The sequence below is a fragment of the Salmo trutta genome, chromosome 20 (assembly GCF_901001165.1).
Source record: "Salmo trutta chromosome 20, fSalTru1.1, whole genome shotgun sequence".
Classification (NCBI taxonomy): domain Eukaryota; kingdom Metazoa; phylum Chordata; class Actinopteri; order Salmoniformes; family Salmonidae; genus Salmo; species Salmo trutta.
The window spans coordinates 14,898,843-14,922,880 of NC_042976.1; the positions used below are offsets into that span (position 1 = coordinate 14,898,843).

The 24,038-nt window shown below is 40.9% G+C and overlaps 1 protein-coding gene across 2 annotated transcripts in view; it reads right to left on the reverse strand.

The window, feature by feature from the left end:
* LOC115155605 (vesicle-trafficking protein SEC22a) overlaps positions 1-24,038 on the reverse strand; it is a 39,154-nt gene that overhangs the window by 9,545 nt on the left and 5,571 nt on the right. Inside the window, exons 2-3 of one of the 2 annotated variants that reach the window (XM_029702380.1) lie at positions 10,271-10,430; positions 9,815-10,032 (exon numbers count right to left, since the gene is read on the reverse strand). In XM_029702380.1, coding sequence (XP_029558240.1) covers positions 9,815-9,999 — 185 coding nt within the window. In that variant the 5' untranslated portion in view covers positions 10,000-10,032; positions 10,271-10,430. The remainder of the gene's footprint in view (positions 1-9,814; positions 10,033-10,270; positions 10,431-24,038) is intronic. The other variant, XM_029702379.1, reaches the window with a different exon arrangement.

A 24,038-nucleotide genomic window follows, 5' to 3' on the forward strand; every position in this document is an offset into this window, starting at 1 on the left:
ACCCTCGAAGCAGCGTTACCCATGTAGAGCAAGGGGAAACAACTACTCCAAGTCTCAGAGCGAGTGACGTTTGAAACGCTATTAACGCGCACCCGGCTAACTAGCTAGCCATTTCACATCGGTTACACCAGCCTAATCTTGGGAGTTGACAGGCTTGAAGTCATAAACAGCGCAATGCATTGCGAAGGGCTGCTGGCAAAACGCACGAAAGTGCTATTTTGAATGAATGCTTACGAGCCTGCTGCTGCCTACCATCGCTCAGTCAGACTGCTCTATCAAATCATAGACTTAATTATAACATAATAACACACAGAAATACGAGCCTTAGGTCATTAATATAGTCGAATCCGGAAACTATCTCGAAAACAAAACGTTATTCCTGTTACATTGCACAACCTTCAATGTTATGTCATAATTACGTAAAATTCTGGCAAATTAGTTAGCAACGAGCCAGGCGGCCCAAACTGTTGCATATACCCTGACCGCGTGCAATGAACGCAAAATGACACAATTTCACCTGGTTAATATTGCCTGCTAACCTGGATTTCTTTTAGCTAAATATTCAGGTTTAAAAATATATACTTCTGTGTATTGATTTTAAGAAAGGCATTGATGTTTATGGTTAGGTACAGTCGTGCAACGATTGTGCTTTATTCGCAAATGCGCTTTTGTTAAATCATCCCCCATTTGGCGAAGTCGGCTGTCTTTGTTAGGAAGAAATAGTCTTCACAGTTCGCAATGAGCCAAGCGGCCCAAACTGCTGCATATACCCTGACTCTGTTGCACAGTACGCAAGAGAAGTGACACATTTTCCCTAGTTAAAATAAATTAATGTTAGCAGGCAATATTAACTAAATATGCAAGTTTAAAAAATATATACCTGTGTATTGATTTTAAGAAAGGCATTGATGTTTGTGGTTGGAGCAACGTGTACCTAAGCGATTATATGCAACACAGGACAGGCTAGATAAACTAGTCATATCATCAACCATGTGTAGTTAACTAGTGATTATGATTGATTGATTGTTTTTTATAAGATACGTTTAATGCTAGCTAGCAACTTACCTTGGCTTCTTACTGCATTCGCGTAACAGGCAGGCACCTCGTGGAGTGCAATGTAAAGCAGGTGGTTAGAGTGTTGGACTAGTTAACCGTAAGGTTGCAAGATTGAATCCCTGAGCTGACAAGGTAAAAATCTGTCGTTCTGCCCCCGAACAAGGCAGTTAACCCACCGTTCCTAGGCCGTCATTGAAAATAAGAATGTGTTCTTAACCTCTATGGGCTAGGTGGGACGCTTGTGTAATCCCGTGGCGCAATATTCAAATACCTTAGAAATGCTATTACTTCAATTTCTCAAACATATTACTATTTTAAAGACAAGACTCTCGTTAATCTAACCACACTGTCCGATTTCAAAAAGGCTTTACAACGAAAGCAAAACATTAGATTATGTCAGCAGAGTACCCAGCCAGAAATAATCAGACACCCATTTTTCAAGCTAGCATATAATGCCACATAAACCCAAACCACAGCTAAATGCAGCACTAACCTTTGATGATCTTCATCAGATGACAATCCTAAGACATTATGTTATACAATCCATGCATGTTTTGTTCAATCAAGTTCATATTTATATCAAAAAACAGCTTTTTACATTAGCATGTGACTAGCATGACCGAACACTTCCGGTGAATTTACTAAATAACTCACGATAAACGTTCACAAAAAACATATAATTCTTAAAAGAATTAGACTCCTTTATGCACTCGCTATGTCCGATTTTAAAATAGCTTTTCGGTGAAAGCACATTTTGCAATATTCTGAGTAGATAGCCCAGCCATCACGGCTAGCTAATTTGACACCCACCAAGTGTGGTACTCACCAAACTCCGATTTACTATTAGAAAAGTTTGATTACCTTTGCCGTCTTCGTCAGAATGCACTCCCAGGACTTCTACTTCAATAACAAATGTTGGTTTGGTTCAAAATAATCCATAGTTATATCCAAATAGCGGCATTTTGTTCGTGCATTCAGGACACTATCCGATGGGTAAAGAAGGGAGACGCGCCCGATGCGTTTCGTGACAAAAAAAAATCAAAATATTCCATTACCGTACTTCGAAGCATGTCAACCGCTGTTTAAAATAAATTTTTATGCCATTTTTCTCATAAAAAAGCGATAATATTCCGACCAGGAGTGGTTGTTTTCGTTCAAAGAGAGAAAGTAAACATGGTGTCGGCTCGGGCACGCGCCTCCAGTCTCATTGTTCACAGATCGACCACTTACAAAATGCGCTAATGTTTTTCAGCCAGGGCCTGCAAAGCCACCATTCAGCTTTCTGGCGCCTTCTGAAAGCCTATGGGAGTGTTAGAAAATGTCACGTCATGCCAGAGATCCCCTGTTTTGGTTAGAGATGATCAAGAAGGCCATGAAATGGTCAGAGAGAGTGCTTCCTGTTTGGAATGTTCTCAGGTTTTGGCCTGCCAAATGAGTTCTGTTATACTCACAGACACCATTCAAACAGTTTTAGAAACTTTAGGGTGTTTTCTATCCAAATCAAACAATTATATGCATATTCTAGTTACTGGGCAGGAGTAGTAACCAGATTAAAATCGGGTACGTTTTTTTATCCGGCCGTGCAAATACTGCCCCCTAGCCCCAACAGGTTAACTGACTTGCCTAGTTAAATAAAGATCAAAAATAATTATATAATTTAAGAAAATTTAAGAAAATTTAAAGAAAAAAAAAAAATTGGCCAAATCTGCGTCCAAAAATATCAATTTCCGATTGTTATGAAAACTTGAAATCGGCCCTAATTAATCGGCCATTACGATTAATCGGTCGACCTCTAGTCTTTATAGGGCTCTATTGTCCATCTAACCACTCTGAAAATGCAAATGCAATTGAAAAATCACCAACACTTATCAAAACAGTATTGTGATTTTTTTTAATTTTTTTTTTTAAACTCACCTCACGGTGATGATCAATTAGAAGTTCAACAGCAGGTTGAAACATGGTTGTTGTGGATGTTGTTTCAAAGCCTAACACAACGAAATGGACAGCACTTTAAAGTGATGACTCATTCAAAACACCATATGCATATTAGAGCCTATACATACACATAGGCTTATGAGCCCAAGTCTGCAAAACAAACAAAAAAACTATTACAATTCTGATTGTGTGAGGCCTCCCGAGTTGCACAGTGGTCTAAGGCACTGCATCACAGTTGCTAGCTGTGCCACAAGAGATCCTGGTTCGAGTTCAGGCTCATGGGGGCGGCGCACAATTGGCCCAGCGTCGTCCGGGTTAGGGGAGGGTTTGGTTGGCAGGGATGTCCTTGTCCCATCGCGCTCTAGTGACTGTGGTGGGCCGGGCGCACAGTCACTGGTACGGTCGCCAGGTGTACGGTGTGCCAGGTGTTTCCTCCAACACATTGGTGCGGCTGGCTTCCGGGTTAAGCTGGCTGTGTCAAGAAGCAGTACGGCTTGGTTGGGTCATGCTTCGGAGGACGCATGGCTCTCGATATTCGCCTCTCCTTACGGGAGTCGCAGCGATGAGACAAGACAATTGGATATCACGAAATTGGGGTAAAAAGTTATAATTATGATTGTGCCTATTATGATTGTGCCTACATAGGCTACTACATATTACACCTGGCAAAAAAAATAAATAATGAACTGATTTAAGATGTCTTTGGTACATAATTGGTCTAGCCTATACTAAACAACTTAACACATTATAGTAATAGGCTTTGAATGTGGACTGTTATGCATACTGAATGGACCGGTTACCTTAAGCTACACTCCAAAATGTCTATCCACGAGTCTGGGAGAGAACGTATAGCCATAGGCGATGCTGTTGGTTCATTGATTGTGCAGGGCGGTTACAGTTACCCTACAAATTATAGTGAATTTATATTTGATTTGGAAGTCTTAATAGGGCACTTTTAATATTTTCATAATTAAATTGGGTGACATTACCTTTAGCTAGAGAATATCTCACCATGCGTTTCCATCTCTTCCTCTATTACTTTCTCCAGCATGCAGAGGGGCTGTCAACAGTTCAGTGAAATATGTCTCAGTGCAGATTTCACTTGAAATGAAGCATTGGGTAGCTGTAGGAACAGGGTTGGAGAGCCCATGGCATACAGAGTTTGGGTGGAATATCAGCTGTTGCATGCAGGGTCTCGCTGCGCTCCTCAGTGGTTGATGCGGAGTGAAATAAGTCTTATATTTATCAGCTGCTTATATTAAGCACACGCTCCGCTATAAAAACAAACTAGTCTACCCGGCATCATTGAAAAGCAGACCGGTGTGAAAACGAGCAGCCTCCAGTCGCTATTCCAGTGTATACGGATGACATGTCTTTTTCCCCTTGCCCATTTAATAATGGGCCATTCTAAATCAAGACTAATTTTACATTTTAGTAAAGACAAGACTAAATTGAGAATAGTCTGATGGGTGAAAATATGATCACTTGATGAGAGAACAGCTGTGCAGCCTGAGGCAAGGAACGTGCAAGCTTTTTTTTGCTACTTTCTCAAATCATCAACAGCCGATAGTTGCATCATGCAGCCCATATATATATATATATATATATATATATATATATATATGTTTTGATTTCTAAGACATTCTAAGGTTTGTATAATTTATGACTAAAGTTGCCAAATAACTCTAAATCTAGCGTAGAGGACCTGTTTCAAAAGATCACTTTTACGCTCAACATAGCCACTTCATATGCACACATTGGAATGGGAAAAATATCCTTTCTATTTTATACAGCCAAGTTCAATTATATTCTTCTTACTATACAATAATGGCACGGGACTTAAAGCATATCTTGTCTGCTAAATGAACAAGCCTACATGGAGATTAGCCAGAAAACATACAGTAGTCAAAGTCATGTTCTTCTGAAATACATTTTTATTCAAATCACAATTCTTTAGACCAGCCTACAAAAAAATAGATTCGTGATGTGTGTATTAAATTGATTTATAATACTGTTTTAAATGTAGCTGTAAGGATGATGTATGTGTGGAGGTCTGGAGATGCTAAACGTGTTTATGTTAATTAACGGTAAATTACCGTGAGACCGGCAGAATTTTGAATGACAATAACCGGCTAATAAAATTGAATGACCGCCACAGCCCTAGACAGAGTGATAACACCATCACTCAAAGCAAAATTATACTATAAAGAACTGCTAGCAACTTTGGGTGGTGGTCATACCAAAGTCTATTAAAAGTGTTTATATAAAATCTCTGGTAATAGCCCTTGCTACATTCCCAAGCAAGAACACATACAACAAAAAGTCGCTCACACAAAGGGGAGCTAACAAAGTCACTGATAACAACCAAAACGGAAAAGGTTGGGTTTTAGGAGGGGTTCTAAAAGACAATCCTGGGGGTGTCCACTGAAAGCGCACACTAAATTTGCCTAAGTAGAGGCAAAACAAAAGAAATACCCACACACTTAGAAAGTAAAACCAAAAAGACGAAGCAAAATAAAAATCAGACAAAGGAATGTCTAGAAATACAATTTTTAAAAAAATGGGTAGAGCCATTTAAACCCTCTGTCTCGATCAAGATAACTAGTGCACCAGGCCAGCCACTTAAATACCCTTAAGGCCAGCACAGGTGAAACACCTTTCCACTAATGAGATGGCAACCAGCACAGGTGTAACACTTCCTGACTAATGAGGTGACACCAATCGGTGCGCCTTACGTGCTAACGAGCAATACATGCTAAAGACCAACCTCAAAACATAAATGGAAAAACCAAAGCCTGCAACATCTATATCCTAGATTTTTTTTTTGACAAGTGTGCTCACATTCAACAGAAAATAACTTCCATTTCACAACATAAATGCGTCCAATATAAACATGGCGTCTACTCACGGCCAACAATTAAATATATATAGTTTGGACACCTACTCATTCCAGGGTTTTTCTTTATTTTGACTATTTTCTACATTGAAGTGTCAACTGTAGGGGCCCTCCCTTCAGCGGCCCTACAAACTTGCTCACCTTGGGGTTTTTAAAAGTAGAGGTCAACTCTGGTGATTTACCGAAATCAGGATCACCCATAAACGTTTCATTTAGATCGATCATTGTGGGGTCGCTGACATCCTCCACAACACTAGACTTTCACCCACCAACTTTCTTAGACATAGCATGTGTAACGGCACACGCTGGGAACACGCTAGGGTACTTTCTGATAACCCATCAGGTTCCTCTACTCTGGGTCTCTCACAAAAACAACAGGATTTGGCACAACCTTCCATCCAGCCAAATAATTTCCCAAAATGAACGAGACCCCCTTCACCGATAGGCTAGGCCTCACTCCAACAACGGAACCAGAAATAAGATCAGACTCGAGTTCCACATTATACAAAGGAACCTCCATGCCTTGTACTAACGCACTGTAACCAGTTGCTGAAATGTCAGACAAAGGCAAAACATCCTCCAAAATGAAGGACTGGGCTGCCCCCAGTGTCTTGCAGTATCTTCACCAGCTGCATAAAAGCATTGCCACTCTGCAGAGACACAAACCTGTCTGAAATAAAGGGTTTATACATATCTGATCCAAAATCTTGTTTAAGAGATACACCAATCCCAACCAGAGACTTAATGGGCTGGAGTGCTCTCTCATTCTTCCATTTCAACTTAAGACACAGAGACAGTAATGACAAACTGTTGGATACGAAAACCCAGTTCTGCCGATCTTTATCTTTGGGCTCTGTAAAAATGGACTGAAACCTTGCAGCAGGATGTGACTTCTCTGTATTGCTTTTTGCATGGGGATTACTACTGGGTGCTTGTGAAGATACTTGTGTCTCAACAAACTCATCTGCAAGAATTGCAGCTTTCTCAAGAGTGAGATCCTTGTGCTCATAAATTTAGAGGGGAAGGCAATTTAACCTGTTGGGGATAGGGGGCAGTATTTGCACGGCCGGATAAAAAACGTATCGATTTAATCTGGTTACTACTCCTGCCCAGTAACTAGAATATGCATATAATTATTGGCTTTGGATAGAAAACACCCTAAAGATTCTAAAACTGTTTGAATGGTGTCTGTGAGTATAACAGAACTCATATGGCAGGCAAAAACCTGAGAAGATTCCTTACAGGAAGTGGCCTGTCTGACCATTTCTTGCCCTCCTGACATGCTTCGAAGTACAGTAATGGAATATTTAGAATTTGTTTGTCACGAAATGCGCGTGACCCTTATTTACCATTCGGATAGTGTCTTGAACGCACGAACAAAACGCCGCTGTTTGAACATAGCTATGGATTATTTGGGACCAAACCAACATTTGTTATTGAAGTAGAAGTCCTGGGAGTGCATTCTGGCGAAGAACACCAAAGGTAATCAAACTTTTCTAATAGTAAATCGGAGTTTGGTGAAGGCTAAACTTGCTGGGTGTCTAAATAGCTAGCCCTGTGATGCCGGGCTATCTACTTAGAATATTGCAAAATGTGCTTTCACCAAAAAGCTATTTTAAAATCGGACATATCGAGTGCATAGAGGAGTTCTGCATCTATAATTCTTAAAATAGTTATGCTTTTTGTGAACGTTTATCGTGAGTAATTTAGTAAATTCGCCGGAAGTTTGCGGGGGGTATGCTAGTTCTGAACGTCACATGCTAATGTAAAAAGCTGGTTTTTGATATAAATATGAACTTGATTGAACAAAACATGCATGTATTGTGTAACATAATGTCCTAGGGTTGTCATCTGATGAAGATCATCAAAGGTTAGTGCTGCATTTAGCTGTCTTCTGGGTTTATGTGACATTATATGCTAGCTTGAAAAATGGGTGTCTGATTATTTCTGGCTGGGTACTCTCCTGACATAATCTAATGTTTTGCTTTCGTTGTAAAGCCTTTTTGAAATCGGACAGTGTGGTTAGATTAACGAGAGTCTTGTCTTTAAAATGCTGTAAAATAGTAATATGTTTGAGAAATTGAAGTAATAGCATTTCTAAGGTATTTGAATATCGCGCCACAGGATTCCACTGGCTGTTACGTAGGTGGGACGATTTCGTCCCGCCGGCCCTAGAGAGGTTAACTGCTCGAGAAGTAGGAGTGTCTTCAAATCCTCAAGGTCCTTGACCTCTTGAGAACCACAGCAGCAATCAAAAGACATGCTTGTTCCCCAGCGAACTCATCATGGCTTTGTGATTGTGTCTTTTGTAATTTACGGAACTATTGTCAGTATGCCTCTGGGACCAACTCGTAAGCCCAAGGTATAGCAGCTATAACAGTGTCAATATGAACTCTAGTCGGGAAATAAAGCGGCGTACACTTTGAGCCTTTCCCACAAGGACATATTGAGGAGCAGTGACCAAATATCTCAGCCATTTTAGGCATGTGGGAATCCCCTCAAACAAAGTAAAACCTACATCCACCTCTTTTCATTAAAAGGCAGTACAACCAGCTGTTCCGACCAAGATCAAACTGTTGAGAGAGCAAGACGGCCAGACTGGATTCGGAGTGCTTCCAGCTCTTTCAATCGAATGGCATGCACACGTTCTTATTGTTCTAGTCTGGCTGCACATTCTTGTTGTTTGGCTGCACGCTCATCTTGTCTTTCCCTGTGCTCTAACTCATTTATGTTCCTCCAATCTCTCCCCACGTTCGCTTTCCTTTTCCTTGTGCTCAAGCTCTAATTTCTGTTCTTCCAATTTCACCTTCATTTCTAACTCCCTCAGCTGCACGTCTACGGGATGTACTCTACCACCCAGTTCATCAACCTCTCCAGAAGGATTTCCTCCTCCACCAAAGCAGTACCGATCAAAGGACTACTGCTTTTGGATTGCCAGATACCAGTTTGATATAATGCTTTACAATATCGAGCGGATTAGCCTTCATAAATGTATCTAGCATCTCCCATGTAGGGTTTATTACAAATGCTTTCAACTTAGAGTCCATGGCCCTTTTTACATTTTTATTAGCCTCTGTGTTTATACAACTTTCAAAATGATTCCACCAATCTTATAAGGGATGTCAGTGACAAACTACCACAAAAGTGTATTTTGAACACTCAAATATCTGGGCACAGCAGAGCTTCAGAGTAGGTGACTAGAGTGACTTCCATACTCATGGGAAACAATATCCCGGACGAGACCCAATTTTGTTACATTCCCCAGGAAATCTCCCCTACCCCCCCCAAAAAATATTACTCAAACTAAAGGAGGAACTGACAAACTGACAACCAAAACCGGTGTGGTTTTAGAAAGGGTTCTAAAAGACACTCATAGGGCTGTCCACTGAAAGTTACATAGCAACAACAACAACAACTGGGACCTAAAAGATAGCTACAAAAATTTGCCTAAGAAGCAAACCAAAAGAAAAACCCACCAAACTTAAAGACAGGATACATTCCGAAAATGTGAAGCAAAACAAAATCTGATAAAGGCTTGATTGTTAGAAATAAAAATAGGGATAGCCAATTAAAGGTGTTAACCCCCGGCATCTATCAAGACAACTAGAGTACTGGGCCAGCCACTCATAAATAGCACCAAGGCCAGCACAGGTGAAACACCTTACCACTAATGAGATGGCAACCAGCACAGGTGTAACACATACTGACTAACGAGGTCACCAACAAGCTATACGTACACAAGTTCAACCTCAAAACATAAATGGAAAAACCAAACCCTGTAACACCCTTTATGATTATGATTCAGTTGAATTATACTTAACAGATACCCATAGACTTCCAGTCATTGTGCTAACGCTAGTTAGCAATTGGCCTAGCACTAGTTAGCAACTTCCTGAAGTATCCCATTAAGTGTGACTTGCAACTTACTTGATATTGTACTGTCCAGCCTTCAGAGTGCACCGGTCAGGGAACTGGCTGAGTTTCTTGGACAGTGCTTTGACTTGCTTCTTGGTTTCCTGAAGGCCTTTGTCCTGCTCGTAGTCTGTGGAGGCAGACAGGGGTAGACCGTCCACCACCCGCACCACAGAGGCAAACAAGACCATTGACATCATACAGCTGGCTAGCTCTACACACTCACTGGACACCTAAAACAAAAAATTTTAAAAAAGAGGGAAAATTGAACATGTTCATAGAGCATGATTGTGAATTCATTAGCATTCTGATAAAATAGGCCTAGTTTCACAGAATTGCCAGCATATCGATATTACCATAGCTATATCTAATTTTCATTATTTTGGGTAGCCTTGTGTAACACTAGAATAGATCATAATAAATGGGACAACTGAAGTTAGTGCGGGACTAATCTCTGCCACGGTTCGGTACCTTGGATAGCAGTTTTTCAAAGTGCTAATAGCTTGACCTTGATCATGAATCTCAGTTCCATTACACATCAGTCATTGGAAGAAGGCGTCTTCTGTACGGGAGAGTTTTGTTAAAACCCTTGTGTGTTGTTCGGGTCTGTGGGACCCATTTTCAATGTTTACTAAAAGAAAAATGATACAATGAATAACCTGAGACTCATTGGCCTTGGCTCATTTTCTGTGAAGAACATGCAAAATAACACCCCCCTTACATATTCATATTACATGTGTGGTGTTCGGGTTCACTGGACCCGAGGGTAATAAAAGTGTGTATGTAGGTGAAAACAAGTAAAAATGAAACAAAGGTTTGCTGTGTGCCTTGACACTCTTCTTCCTCCCTGGGCCTACTGTCTTCCTCCCTGGGCCTACTGTTCCAACATAGCACCAAGAACCTGTCTCCCGCTTTTCTCGCACTCTTTACCCTTTGTAATGTGTGAAACTACACAATGTCTTGATGGGAACCTGCACACTGTTATTACAATACGTTGTAAAAAATAAAATAAAAATGCAGTATTTTCCCACACTAACCCAGCCAGGTGCAAATTGAGAGGGACACAAATAAAACAGCTTGGCATGTGTGGCTCCTTAAAACCTCTAGGCTAGGTGGGACGTTAGCGTCCCACCTGACTAACATCCGGTGAAATTGCAGAGTGCAAAAATTCTAAATACACCATTCGTAATATTAAACATTCTTGTAAATATATGTATCTTACATACATGAAGGACCCTTTTTGGCATTTGCTGTATGATTGATGAGAAACTCCATATTGCAAATGTACGGTCCCTTAGACGTCTGCGAATGTTCGCGGACGGCGGCGGGAATTCGCGGACGGCGGCGGGCCGTGCACCGGGGCCAGATCTTCCGGGAAGTCATCGAACGAAGTCTCTTGGACATTCGGTTTCCATTTTATAAAATGTTCAAATTTAGGTAATTTTTCCGCTGTCCCAGTAAATTCCAGCAGATGGCAAATGGAATCTTATTGCAAATGTACAAAACATCACCAAATGGCCATTTCTCCTAAACGGAAAATACTTCGAAGACAAAACTTGGTGAGCATAGGTTTCGCATAATGGGTAGTTAGCCCCGAACAAGATGGCGTCGAGGCCTCAACTCTTTTTGAGTTAAGGCCATTTTTATGAGATTAAAGGTCAAAAACTAAAATAGAGCACTAATTTGACCGCTTCACGTCAAAGTACATGAACCTACGGTGTCAGGAAAAAAAAGAACCAGACATTTATCTATCGTAATTTAAGAGAAATCGTACAATTGGTGATGTTAAAAAAAAAAAAATAGTTTCCCCCCCAAAAAAGTTAGATCCAGTTGCAGCGTGTTCAGACAAATCCGCTAAGACGGGTTTCGGAGCTCTGCGAGATTTGTGATTTTCTGAAATAACACATTCATTCAACCCTCTGTAAATAAGTCAGTTCTTAACGTAAAGACTTTACTCAATATTCTATAAGAGCCTACCCCAATGAGGATATGTGTTCACTTTCAGCTTCCTGTGTCAATGGTGAAGTGCCTTTAATTGGGGTCAAAGGGGCTGTTTCGAAGGGTTAATAAAGTCACATCTTTCCAAAACTTCAAATGTGCGATTAGGCAACCCTCCTGAACTGTAAATCAGTCATTTCTCCCAACAGATGTCAAAGAAAAAACACACACACACACACACAAAGGATGGAGTGACAGTGCGGGGCTTGAAGACACACAGAGCCCGCAATGGCATTACCATAATCTCTAGGCTGGGCCGAGTTCAACGAGATACCCCGCTTGACCGTAGCTCGCTCAGCCCGAGCGCAGCGACCGTGAAAAAAAGTAGGCCCATAATGAAGCCTAGACCTAAATTTCAAGTGCTTTTGGGTGACAGCGAGAGAACAGTTAGGGTTAGAAGCGCAATTCAACCTCAGCAACGTTCCTGAGGTTCTCCCGATCTGTGCAAGCCTAACCTTGACCGTGTGGCATTAACCCTTAACAGTGAAAAGAAGGTGTTTACATCAAACAGTTTGCAATGACTTCTCTCCCCATAGGAATACATTGCCTCTTCCCCTTAACCTCTCTGGCGCATGTGGGACGAATTCGTCCCACCTGCGTAACAGCCACTGAAATCCAGTGGCGCGATTTTTGAATCGTTAGAAATACTATTACTTCAATTTCTCAAACATATGACTATTTTACAGCTATTTAAAGACAAGAATCTCGTTAATCTAACCACACTGTCCGATTTCAAAAAGGCTTTACAACGAAAGCAAAACATTAGATTATGTCAGCAGAGTGCCCAGCCAGAAATAATCAGACACCCATTTTTCAAGCTAGCATATCATGTCACAAAAACCCAAACCACAGCTAAATGCAGCACTAACCTTTGATGATCTTCATCAGATGACACACCTAGGACATTGTGTTATACAATACATGCATGTCTGTTCAATCAAGTTCATATTTATATCAAAAAACAGCTTTTTACATTAGCATGTGACGTTCAGAAAAAGCATACCCCCCGCAAACTTCCGGGGAATGTACTAACAGTTTGCTAAATTACTCACGATAAACGTTCACAAAAAGCATAACAATTATTTTAAGAATTATAGATACAGAACTCCTCTATGCACTCGATATGTCCGATTTTAAAATAGCTTTTCGGATGAAGCACATTTTGCAATATTGTAAGTACATAGCCCAGCCATCACGGGCTAGCTATTTAGACACCCGGCAAGATTAGCCTTCACCAAAAATCACATTTCCTATAAGAAAAACGGGCTTACCTTTCCTGTTCTTCGTCAGAATGCACTCCCAGGACTTCTACTTCAATAACAAATGTAGGTTTGGTCCCAAATAATCCATCGTTATGTTCCATCAGCGGCGTTTTGTTCATGCGTTCTAGACACTATCAGAATACTAAATCACGGTCACGAGCATGGCGCACGACGTGACTAAAAAAGTCTAAATATTCCATTACCGTACTTCGAAGCATGTCAACCGCTGTTTAAAATCAATTTATGCCATTTATCTCGTAGAAAAGCGATAATATTCCGACCGGGAATCTGCAATAAGCTAAACACCCGAATGAAATTTCTCCACGGGGGCGAATCGCGCACGCGCCTCATTCCATTGTCACCTAATGGGACACTTGGAAGAGGCGATAATCTGTTTCAGCCTGAGGCTCCCTCGTCATCTTTCCTGTTTTTCCCGGGCTCTGAGAGCCTATTGGAGCCCTAGGAATTGTCACGTTACAGCTAAAATCCTTACTCTTCAATAAACAGAGGCAAGAAGAACGACTCCTTGTCAGACAGGCCACTTCCTGCATGAAACCTTCTCAGATTTTTGCCTGCCATAGGAGTTCTGTTATACTCACAGACACCATTCAAACAGTTTTTGAAACTTTAGGGTGTTTTCTATCCAAACCTGAACAATAATATGCATATTCTAGCTTCTGAGTTGGTGTAGGAGGCAGTTAAAAATGGGCACATATTTTTTCCAAAATTCTCAATACTGCCCCCTATCCCAAACAGGTTAATTCAACCTGAAGCCTATGTGGGTTATGACTGCCTTATGAACCTGTCTCAGATGACAATTCATCAGGCCACTATGAGGTCTGCCTGTGTTGATTCTAAGCTTCCTGGAGCAACCAGAAGGTTAAATTCACCCTAAAGGTGTTTTGATGTACCAAACCTGCAGTTAGAAAAAAATAATAATAATCACTGCATTCAACCCTGTGTAAATCAGTCAGTTCTTAACGTAGACTTTAAACTCAGAATTCTGTAAAAGCCTAGCCCAATGAGGATGTGTTTACTTTAAGCTTCCTGTGCCAACCGGAAGTGCCTTTAATTGGGGTCAAAGGGGCTGTTTCGAAGGGTTAAAAAAGTCACATCTTTCCAAAACTTCAAATGTGTGATTAGGCAACCCTCATGAACTGTAAATCAGTCATTAATCCCATCAGATTTCCAAGGAAAGCTCACACACATACACAGCAAGGACGGAGTGACAGTGTGGGGCTTAGAGACAGAGCCTGCAATAGTTACCTTTGTTCGAACCGTCAGACCTAGAGTTCTGAAACTTTAGAAACCTGTTCTAGAGCTCAAGTCGATAGAGCCAAGTAACTCACCGTGCACTAAGGTTCTCAGACCGAGAAACAGCCTCGTACATTTGCAATAACTTCAATTCATTATGACCATCACAAAAATGACAACATTTAGAAAAGTCCCAGAGTCGCAAGACTAGGTGCATTGAAACCGCCTCGGCCCATAGACGGACCCTAATGTTTGTCTGATAGCTCATTCAAGGACCCCGTAGTAATGCCCGGAAAATTTGGATTTTCAGCACCAATTAAAGGTCGCTGCTCGGGCTCCAATTGACCTATCGAGCCAAAACTTGGAATTCGGGGTCGCCTCAGCTACGCCTACACAATGTCAGAACTGGACCCGCAACTAGAACGTAACTACGTGTTTTATGTTTTTATTATGGTTTAAACAGAAGGCACTGTGAATTTTGGGCCTGCTCTGAAATATGTGATAGTTGGCTTCTAAACGAGTTTGAAAAAGTGGGTGTGGTGTCAGTTTATAATATGTTTGGTGTCAGAATGATAGCTAATTGACTTATGGACGGTGACTTGCTGGCTGACTTTTGTAATATGTTTAACCCGATATGGATAGGGGGCAGTATTTTCACGACCGGATAAAAAAAAAAAAAACACGTACCCGATTTAAACTGGTTACTACTCTTGCCCAGAAACGAGAATATGCATATCATTAGTAGATGTGGATAGAAAACACTCTGAAGTTTCTAAAACTGTTTGAATGGTGTCTGTGATAACAGAACTTATATGGCAGGCAAAAACCTGAGAAAATTCCAAGCAGGAAGTGGAAAGTCTGAGAATTGTAGTTCTTTTGATTCTCTATCGAAACTACAGTATCTGTGCTGTTACGTTGCACTTTCTAAGGCTTCCATTGGTTGTCTAAAGCCTTCAGAAAGTGGATTGAGCCTTCTCCTGTCTCTGGGCAGAGCATAGGAGCTCAGTTACTGAGTGGACTGCCTGAGGACAAAGAGATTGGATATGCGCGTTCCCACGAGCACACAGTTTTTTCTTGTCCTCGAATGAATACACTATTGTCGGGTTGGAATATTAGCGCAATTTTACGTTCAAAATACCATATAAATTGATTTTAAACAGCGTTTGACATGCTTCTAAGTACGGTAAAGGAACATTTTGACTTTTTGTGTCTCGAATTGCGCTCGCGCGTTACCCTTTGGATAGTGACCTGAACACACAAACAAAATGGAGGTATTTGGACATAACTATGGATTATTTCGAACAAAAACATCATTTCTTGTGGAAGTAGCAGTCCTGGGAGTGCATTCTGACAAAGATCAGCAAAGGTAATACAATATTTCTAATACTAATTCTGAGTTTAGGTTGCCTCGAACTTGGCGGGTGTCTGAATAACCGTGATGGTGAGCTATTTTAAAATCTGATAATTTTTAAAAAATGCCTTTAGGGAGGTGCAAGAGGTCCACGGTTGGGTAGGGAGCACCCCCCCACCCGTGCCCATCCAATAGGGGGTGCCCCTGGAGATTTGGGAAGTTTATAAAATAAAATAAAAATCGTAAAAGAAAACAGAGTCCCACTTAGTCCCTCCTCATTCATGACAAATAGACCATCTAGGTTGATTCATGGCTTAACAGTGCTATATATCATTTGGGCAGTATAAATGCCATTTGGACATGGTTCACTGACTTTTGGGTTTGGAAACTGACTTCCTATGATCGTACATGGCAAATGGACATAACTTCCTGATTTAGCACTTTCAATACTTTCACATTGCATTTGTACATGTCTTATTGCATTTGGCAATGGTTCACTGACTTGACTTCCTATGAAATCATATTGCAAATGGACAAAAAAAAAGTAAAAACATTTTTTGGGACAAAAGCATGTTCATACAGATCTTATACATGTATAATTGACAAAACATTTTGTTAAATAATGAATTTTAAAAAACGCAAGAATTTCAGAAAACGGTCCAGAAAGCACTAATTAAGGGGGTGATAAGTTTTAGGAAAAAATTTGACCCTTGATGTGCATTTGCAATCTATTGGATTTTTGCTGTGTTACACTTGGCATTTGCAATATGTTTTGAATGAAACGGCGACCAATTGAGTGGTATTGTACATCGTGTATATGTTTCGTACGGTGCCAATATGATCCCATTCATTTTTGTCCATTTCAGGGGGGTATTCCCTTACATCATTTAAAAGCTTAACATCTTGTTAATCCAACCACTGTCAGATTTCAAAAAGGCTTTACGGCGAAAGCATACCATGCTGATAATCTGAGGACAGCACACACACACACGTATTACTAGCATTTTCCAACCAAGCATTAGCGTCACGAAAGTCAGAAATAGCAATAAAATAATAAATTACCTTTGAAGATCTTCTTTTGGCAATACAAAAAGGTCCAACCTTCACAATAAATGGTTGTTTTGTTTGATGAAATCCATTTTTATAGCCTAACGAAACATTTTGTAAACGGCTTGTGTCATGAATTCCGTCTCCTTCAACTTCCGACGAAACAGTCGATGTAATTACTCACACTAAACGTATGTTTATCTAGTCATGGTTGGTTTCATTGCAATCCTGTTTGTTAGTAACACAACCATACATGATGGTTCTTTTTGCGGGACGTATTGACCGAAAGGAACTGATTTGAACACATTGCGCGCCAATGATATGACCAGTGCTTCGTTGATTGACTATTTCGGCCCAATGACCACCTTGAAATCTAGCTTGGTAGATAGCCAATGAGTTGAGGTAAACTGCAATATCTAATGGTTATATCCGGGAAGACCAGCTCTTGAACGAAAGTCGAGTGTAACACAGCCATTCGCCATTGAAATTTCTACCTGAAGGAGCCACGTTGTTTGTGCTTAGCAGTATTGAGTCGAGATCAAACCAGTCGCCAAGAAAAAAAAAGTAATAAGTTAATGTCAAATTGGCTTTCTCCCTAACCATCGCACTACTGGCCATATATATATATATATATATATAAAAAAAAGAGGGCAAAATCTTTGCTTGCTTTATTGACTTTAAAAAAAGCATTTGATTCTATTTGGCATGAAAGGCTATTCTACAAAATTCTCCAAAGTGGGCTTGGTGGTAAGGTGTATGACTTAATAAAATGTATGTACACAGAAAATAAATCTGCAATAAAAATCAAAAACCAAAGAACAGAATTATTTTCACAATGTCGAGGTGTGAGACAAGGCTGCAGTTTGTGTCCAAACCTTTTCAACATTTATATCAATGAATTAGCAGACATGTTGGACCATTCTCCAGCCCCAGGACTCACACTATTTGACACAGAGGTGAAATACCTGCTATATGCTGATGACTTGGTACTTCTATCACCAACCAAAGAAGGTATTCAACACAACATTAATATTCTAGAGCAAGATTGCCATAATTGGGCCCTGGCAGTAAAATTTCCAAAAAACGAAAATCATGATTTTCCAAAAGAAAACCAGATGTCAGAAACACAAATATAAAATTCACCCTTAACAACACCATCATTGAACACACTAAACATTACACCTACCTTGGTCTGACCATATATGCATCGGGAAACTTTAATATGGCAGTGAATGCACTCAAAGAAAAATCCCGCAGAGCATTGTATGCAATAAAAATGAAATTATTCAAAAATCAACATCCCAATTAGAATTTGGACCAAAATATTTGACAGTGTAATCCTACCAATAGCTCTTTACGGAAGTGAGGTTTGGGGGCCACTCAATAAACTGGACTTCAAACATCCAATTGAAGCCCTACATGCAGAATTCTGTCAGAAAATCCAGAAAGTCCAGAGAAATACACCAACTAATGCATGTAGGGCAGAATTGGGCCGCTTTCCAGTAATAATGAAAATACAGAAAAGATCAGTAAAATTTTGCCCACACCCAAATTCAAGTCCAAATTCAAGTCTGCAATTTAAAGCACTCCAAATCCAAGAGCTGAGCCCAGAAACAAGCCCTCTCAGTCAGCTGGTGTTGGACCTCACCAACCAAGCTGACACCAGCACTGCTTCAAAAGAAAGAATTCAAATAAACAAAATCATGAACCAATCAAAGGACTCATATTTACAACATTGGAAAAACGAAACAAAATCCCAAAGCTGACTAAATTGCTATCTGACCCTAAACAGAGAATATGAATTGGCTGATTATCTCTACTCTGTCAGAGATACGAAGCAGAGACAGATCCTTACCAAGTACAGGCTGAGTGACCACCGATTGGCAATAGAAACCGGCAGACATAAAAAGACATGGCTACCCAAAGAGGAGCGTGTATGTGGTCACTGCACGACAAGGGAGGTATAGACAGAGATGCACTTTCTCCTTTACTGTGATAAATATTCCTCAAAGAGATTCCTTATTTACAGAAATGACTACATTTATTCCAAATTAACTTATTAAACCCAGAGGAAAAACTAAAAATACTCATGGGGGAAGGAGTAATGGCTCCTCTTGCAGCCAAATATATATTTGCCTGCCATAGCCTGAGGGACACTGAATAATAACATATGCATAGTAAGCAGTAACTTACTTATTATTACTATTATTGTTATTTATCATTCCAAATAGTAGTAGTATGGGTGGTAATGATAGCAGTTTAGTGATGGTGATAGTAGTAGTGGTAATGATGATAGTAGTTGTAGTAATGATGTAATGGTGAAGATGACCGTTATTTAGTTATAGATTCATTTTCCATATTTCAATTTTATATTTATTACATTCTACTATTATTTTATTGTTATTATTTTTATATTTAATTTTGTATTCACTGCCATTTTATATTATTATCTGTTATTGTATTACAATGTTGCTTTGGCAATATTGACAATGTTTTTCATGCCAATAAAGCAGCTTGAATTTGAATTCATTTTCCCCTATTTTATCGAAAGAATTATAGTGAGTAAATCAGGAAAATCAAAGGCAAAGTCCAGATATACAGATCTACACGATATTATTGACGAAACTGATAGAGAAAGTGACACTGAGTTACTTGAAGATGAGTCAGATTGTGAGATTGTGAGACAAGTTTGGACTCCCAATTTGAGGAAATGTTGCACGGAGAGGATGCAATTTTGGGCTGGTAAGTACCTCAAGCCGTTTGAAATTAATAATATCAAATATTATTCATTTGAGTCGTTTGAGATATTTGTATTTTATTTGACATATATAATCAGTAATGAAATGTGTGAGGTACACATGGCTCTACATTGTGTCTGTGTGTATATGATATTTTTTTACATGCATTTTATCTAAACATGGAATGGAACAGCACCTCACCATAGTAATTGGCTTCCCTACTCTATATATAATCTGTGTGTCTGTCTTTATTTCACAGTCCCTCCGATTCTGATTGGGAGCCCCCACTGCCAAGGTGCCCATCACCCACAGGTGCTGGTTCATCTAGCTGGACCCCTGCTGTCTCAGGCTCCACACCTACCCCCGCCCGGCTAGGTGTGAAGTCTGTGACAAAGAAGTGGAGGTGGGGAAGAGAAACCTGCAATCAGAGAGGAGGGTCGTTGGCACTCTGTGCTGGAGGATGTGGCGCCACCACCTCCAATATTCAGACCGAAAAGGCCACCAGGACCTGAACTGGACATGACCCATGCAACTTTTTCAGCTGTTTTTCCACCCTCAGTTGTTGATTCCCTGGTGTTGAACACTAATAAGTATGGTGCTAAGAAGCAGGCAGGTAAAGAGGGATGGAAGCCCATTTCCATGTCAGATCTTTTTTGTTACCCGTCAATGGTCATTTACATGGGTCTTGTGAAGCTGAAAACCCTGAAAGACTACTGGAAAACTACTTCCCTCTATCAACTGCCTTTCCCCTCCACTGTCATGTCATGCAAAAGGTTTCTGACAATCTCACAGGCACTTAATATCAGTGACTCAGAAGTTGATAAGGACAACGTGAAGAAGCGAGACACAGCAAGGTTTGATAGGCTCTGCAAAATAGAACCTCTATCAGTGTGGTTGAGGCCTGCAAGACCTATTTTCAGCCCGCCCAGAACCTTTCCATCGATGAGAGGATGGTAGCCTCAAAAGGCCAGAATAGGCCTAAAACAATACATGTGTAATAAACCAACTAAATGGGGTTACAAACTGTTTGTTTTGGCTGATTCTGCATGTGCATACACGTGCAATTTTTTTGTTTACGAGGGGAAGAGCAGTTTTGCGACCGGTAAGGGACTCAGTTATGATTCTGTCATGGCATTACTAGATTTTCAACTGCTGGGGAAGGGCTACAAACTTTGTGTACAATTTCTACACAAGCCCTACCCTGTTCAGACCTGAGGAAGCTGGATGTGTGGGCTTGTGGCACCATTCGGACCAACAGTGGGCTTTCCGAAAACCAAGGCGAATGACATGCCTAAGCGGGCTGAGCAGGATACCATGAGATGGATTCGCCAAGATGGCCTGCTCTTTGTGAAGTGGATGGATACCAGAGAGGTGCTCATGCGCACCATTATCCACAAGTCCTTCAGTGGCGATCACGTCATCAGGCGTGTGAAGGGCGCTACTGGGGCATGGACCACCAAAAATGTACCCATTCCTGCAGCCATACAGGATTACAACAAGGGCATGGGAGGTGTGGACCTGTCAGACACGCTGATAGGTTACTACAATGTTCTCCACAAGACATTTTTCTATAATTTCATCGACATTGCTGTGGTGAATGGCTTCATCCTCCAGAAGGAAATGGCTAAAAGCTGTGGACAGCTCCTCCATCTCACAGCTAGCCTTCCGAGAGCAGCTCATCCAGGAGCTTGCTTGCGACAGGAAGTCCACTGCAGCACCTTCTGTCCCCTCTACCTCTGTCCCTTCTGCTCCAACCAGTGGTGTTCACCTGCCCAGATTCATCTCTGCAGGCATGAATGTGCCTCAGGGCAAAAGGGGCACAGTAGGGAGGCGTCGTTGTGCCCTTTGTCACAGGAAATGCCCCATCACCTGCACCACTTGTTCAGTAACCCTCTGCTTTACAGCAGAAAGAGACTGCTATGGGGCATGGCATCAGTAGCACAATATTGTGTAGAGGACTGAGGGTCTTCACAATATTGTACATTGAATGTGTGTAAATAGTACCCTTGTTAATTCAAATTTCCCTTTTTTGGGGGGGTTGTGTTAGAATAGCATTTTGTATATAGTTATTTACTTCAAAATGTATCACTTCGGCCACTTGGGTACATCTGGGAAACTTGTGTAGGACACCTGGGTGACTACATGCTCAATGTCATGTAGCTCACTCATTCCTGAATAGAGGTCGGCCGATTAATTAGGGCCGATTTCAAATTTGTGTAACAATCGTTTTTTTTTTTTTTTACACCTTTATTTAACAAGGCAAGTTAGTCAAGAACACATTCTTATTTTCAATGACTGCCTAGGAACGGTGGGTTAACTGCTTTGTTCAGGGGCAGAACGACAGATTTTTACCTTGTCAGCTCAGGGATTCGTTTTTGCAACCTTCCGGTTACTAGTCCAACGCTCTAACCACCTGCCTTACATTACACTCCACGAGGAGCCTGCCTGTTACGCGAATACAGTAAGAAGCAAAGGTAAGTTGCTAGCTAGCATTAAACTTATCTTATAAAAAACAATCAATCATACTCACTAGTTAACTACACATTGCTGACGATATTACAAGTTTATCTAGCCTGTCCTGCGTTGTATATAATCGATGCGGTGCGCATTCGCGAAAAAGGACTGTCATTGCTCCAACGTGTACCTAACCATAAACAATGTCTTTCTTAAAAGCAATCAATACACAAGTATATATTTTTAAACCTGCATATTTAGCTAAAATAAAATCCAAGTTAGCAGGCAATATTAACCAGGTGAAATTGTGTCACTTCTCTTGCGTTCATTGCACGCAGTGTCAGGGTATATGCAACAGTTTGGGCCGCCTGGCTCGTTGCGAACTAATTCGCCAGAATTTTACGTAATTATGACATTGCACAACCTTCAATGTAGCAGGAATATTTAGACTTAGGGATGCCACGTTCTGTTTGAGATGATAGTTTCCGGATTCGACCATATTAATGACCTAAGGCTTGTATTTCTGTGTGTTTATTATAATTAAGACTATGATTTGATAGAGCAGTCTGACTGAGCGGTGGTAGGCACCAGCAGGCTCGTAAGCATTCATTCAAACAGCACTTTCGTGCGTTTTGCCAGCAGCTCTTTGCAGTGTTTCAAGCATTGCGCTGTTTATGACTTCAAGCCTATCAACTCCCAAGATTAGGCTGGTGTAACCGATGTGAAATGGCTAGCTAGTTAGCGGGGTGCGCGCTAATAGCGTTTCAAACGTCACTCGATCTGAGACTTGGAGTAGTTGTTCCCCTTGCTCTGCATGGGTAACGCTGCTTCGAGGGTGGCTGTTGTCGATGTGTTCCTGGTTCGAGCCCAGGTAGGAGCGAGGAGAGGGATGGAAGCTATACTGTTACACTGGCAATACTAAAGTGCCTATAAGAACATCCAATAGTCAAAGGTATATGAAATACAAATCGTAGAGAGAAATAGTCCTATAATAACTACAACCTAAAACTTCTTACCTGGGAATATTGAAGACTCGTTAAAAGGAACCACCAGCTTTCATATGTTCTCATGTTCTGAGCAACGAACTTAAACGTTAGCTTTCTTACATGGCACATATTGCACTTTTACTTTCTTCTCCAACACTTTGTTTTTGCATTATATAAGCCAAATTGAACATGTTTCATTATTTGAGGCTAAATAGATTTTATTGATGTATTATATTAAGTGTTCATTCAGTATTGTTGTAATTGTCATTACTACAAAAAAATAGATTAAAAAAAATAAAAAAAGGCCGATTAATCGGTATCGGCATTTGAGGTAGGAGAGATTAGAACAGAGAAGCTCCAGAGGAGACGCCTCTTTTTCGAGGAGCTGGGCAAGGCATTGGTAAGACCTCAAATCCAGAGGACCCCAGCTTCTGCAGCCATTGTGAGTAACATTCAGGAGGAGGATGCTGGCGCCCCATCCGCCCGACCCACAGAACCAACACCACAAATACCAGAAATAAGTGTGAGTGATGTTGTTGCACACGTGTGCGTCTGACTCTCCTACCTTGGCCTGCTGAAACATACATACATACATACATACATACATACATGAGTGAGATAAGCAAAATTCCCAAACTAAGTTCTCATCATTCTAGACTGCAGCTGGTAGCAACAAGAAGTGCTGTGATGTGTGTGGACCAAAGAAGGACAGGAAGACAAACAAAAAAAGAAACATCCTCTCACTGTCAACTGCAGTTATTTTCAGCAAACTTAACATGTAATTATTACTATGAACATAAGACTCAAACTGAAAAACTGAACAAGTTCCACAGAGACGTGACCTACAGAAATTGAATAATGTGTCCCTGAAGGAGGCGGGGGGGGGGTCAAAATCAAAAGTAACAGTATCTGGTGAGGCCACCAGCTGCATTAAGTACTTCAGTGCATCTCCTCCTCATGGACTGCACCAGAGTTGCCAGTACTTGCTGTGAGATGTTACCCCACTCTTCCACCAAGGCACCTGAAAGTTCAGACATTTCTGTGTGGGGGGGGGGGTCCGATGACGCTGCGACACCGCCCCAGACGGACCCTTCACCTCCAAATCGATTCCGCTCCAGAGTAAAGGCCTCGGTGTAACGCTCATTCCTT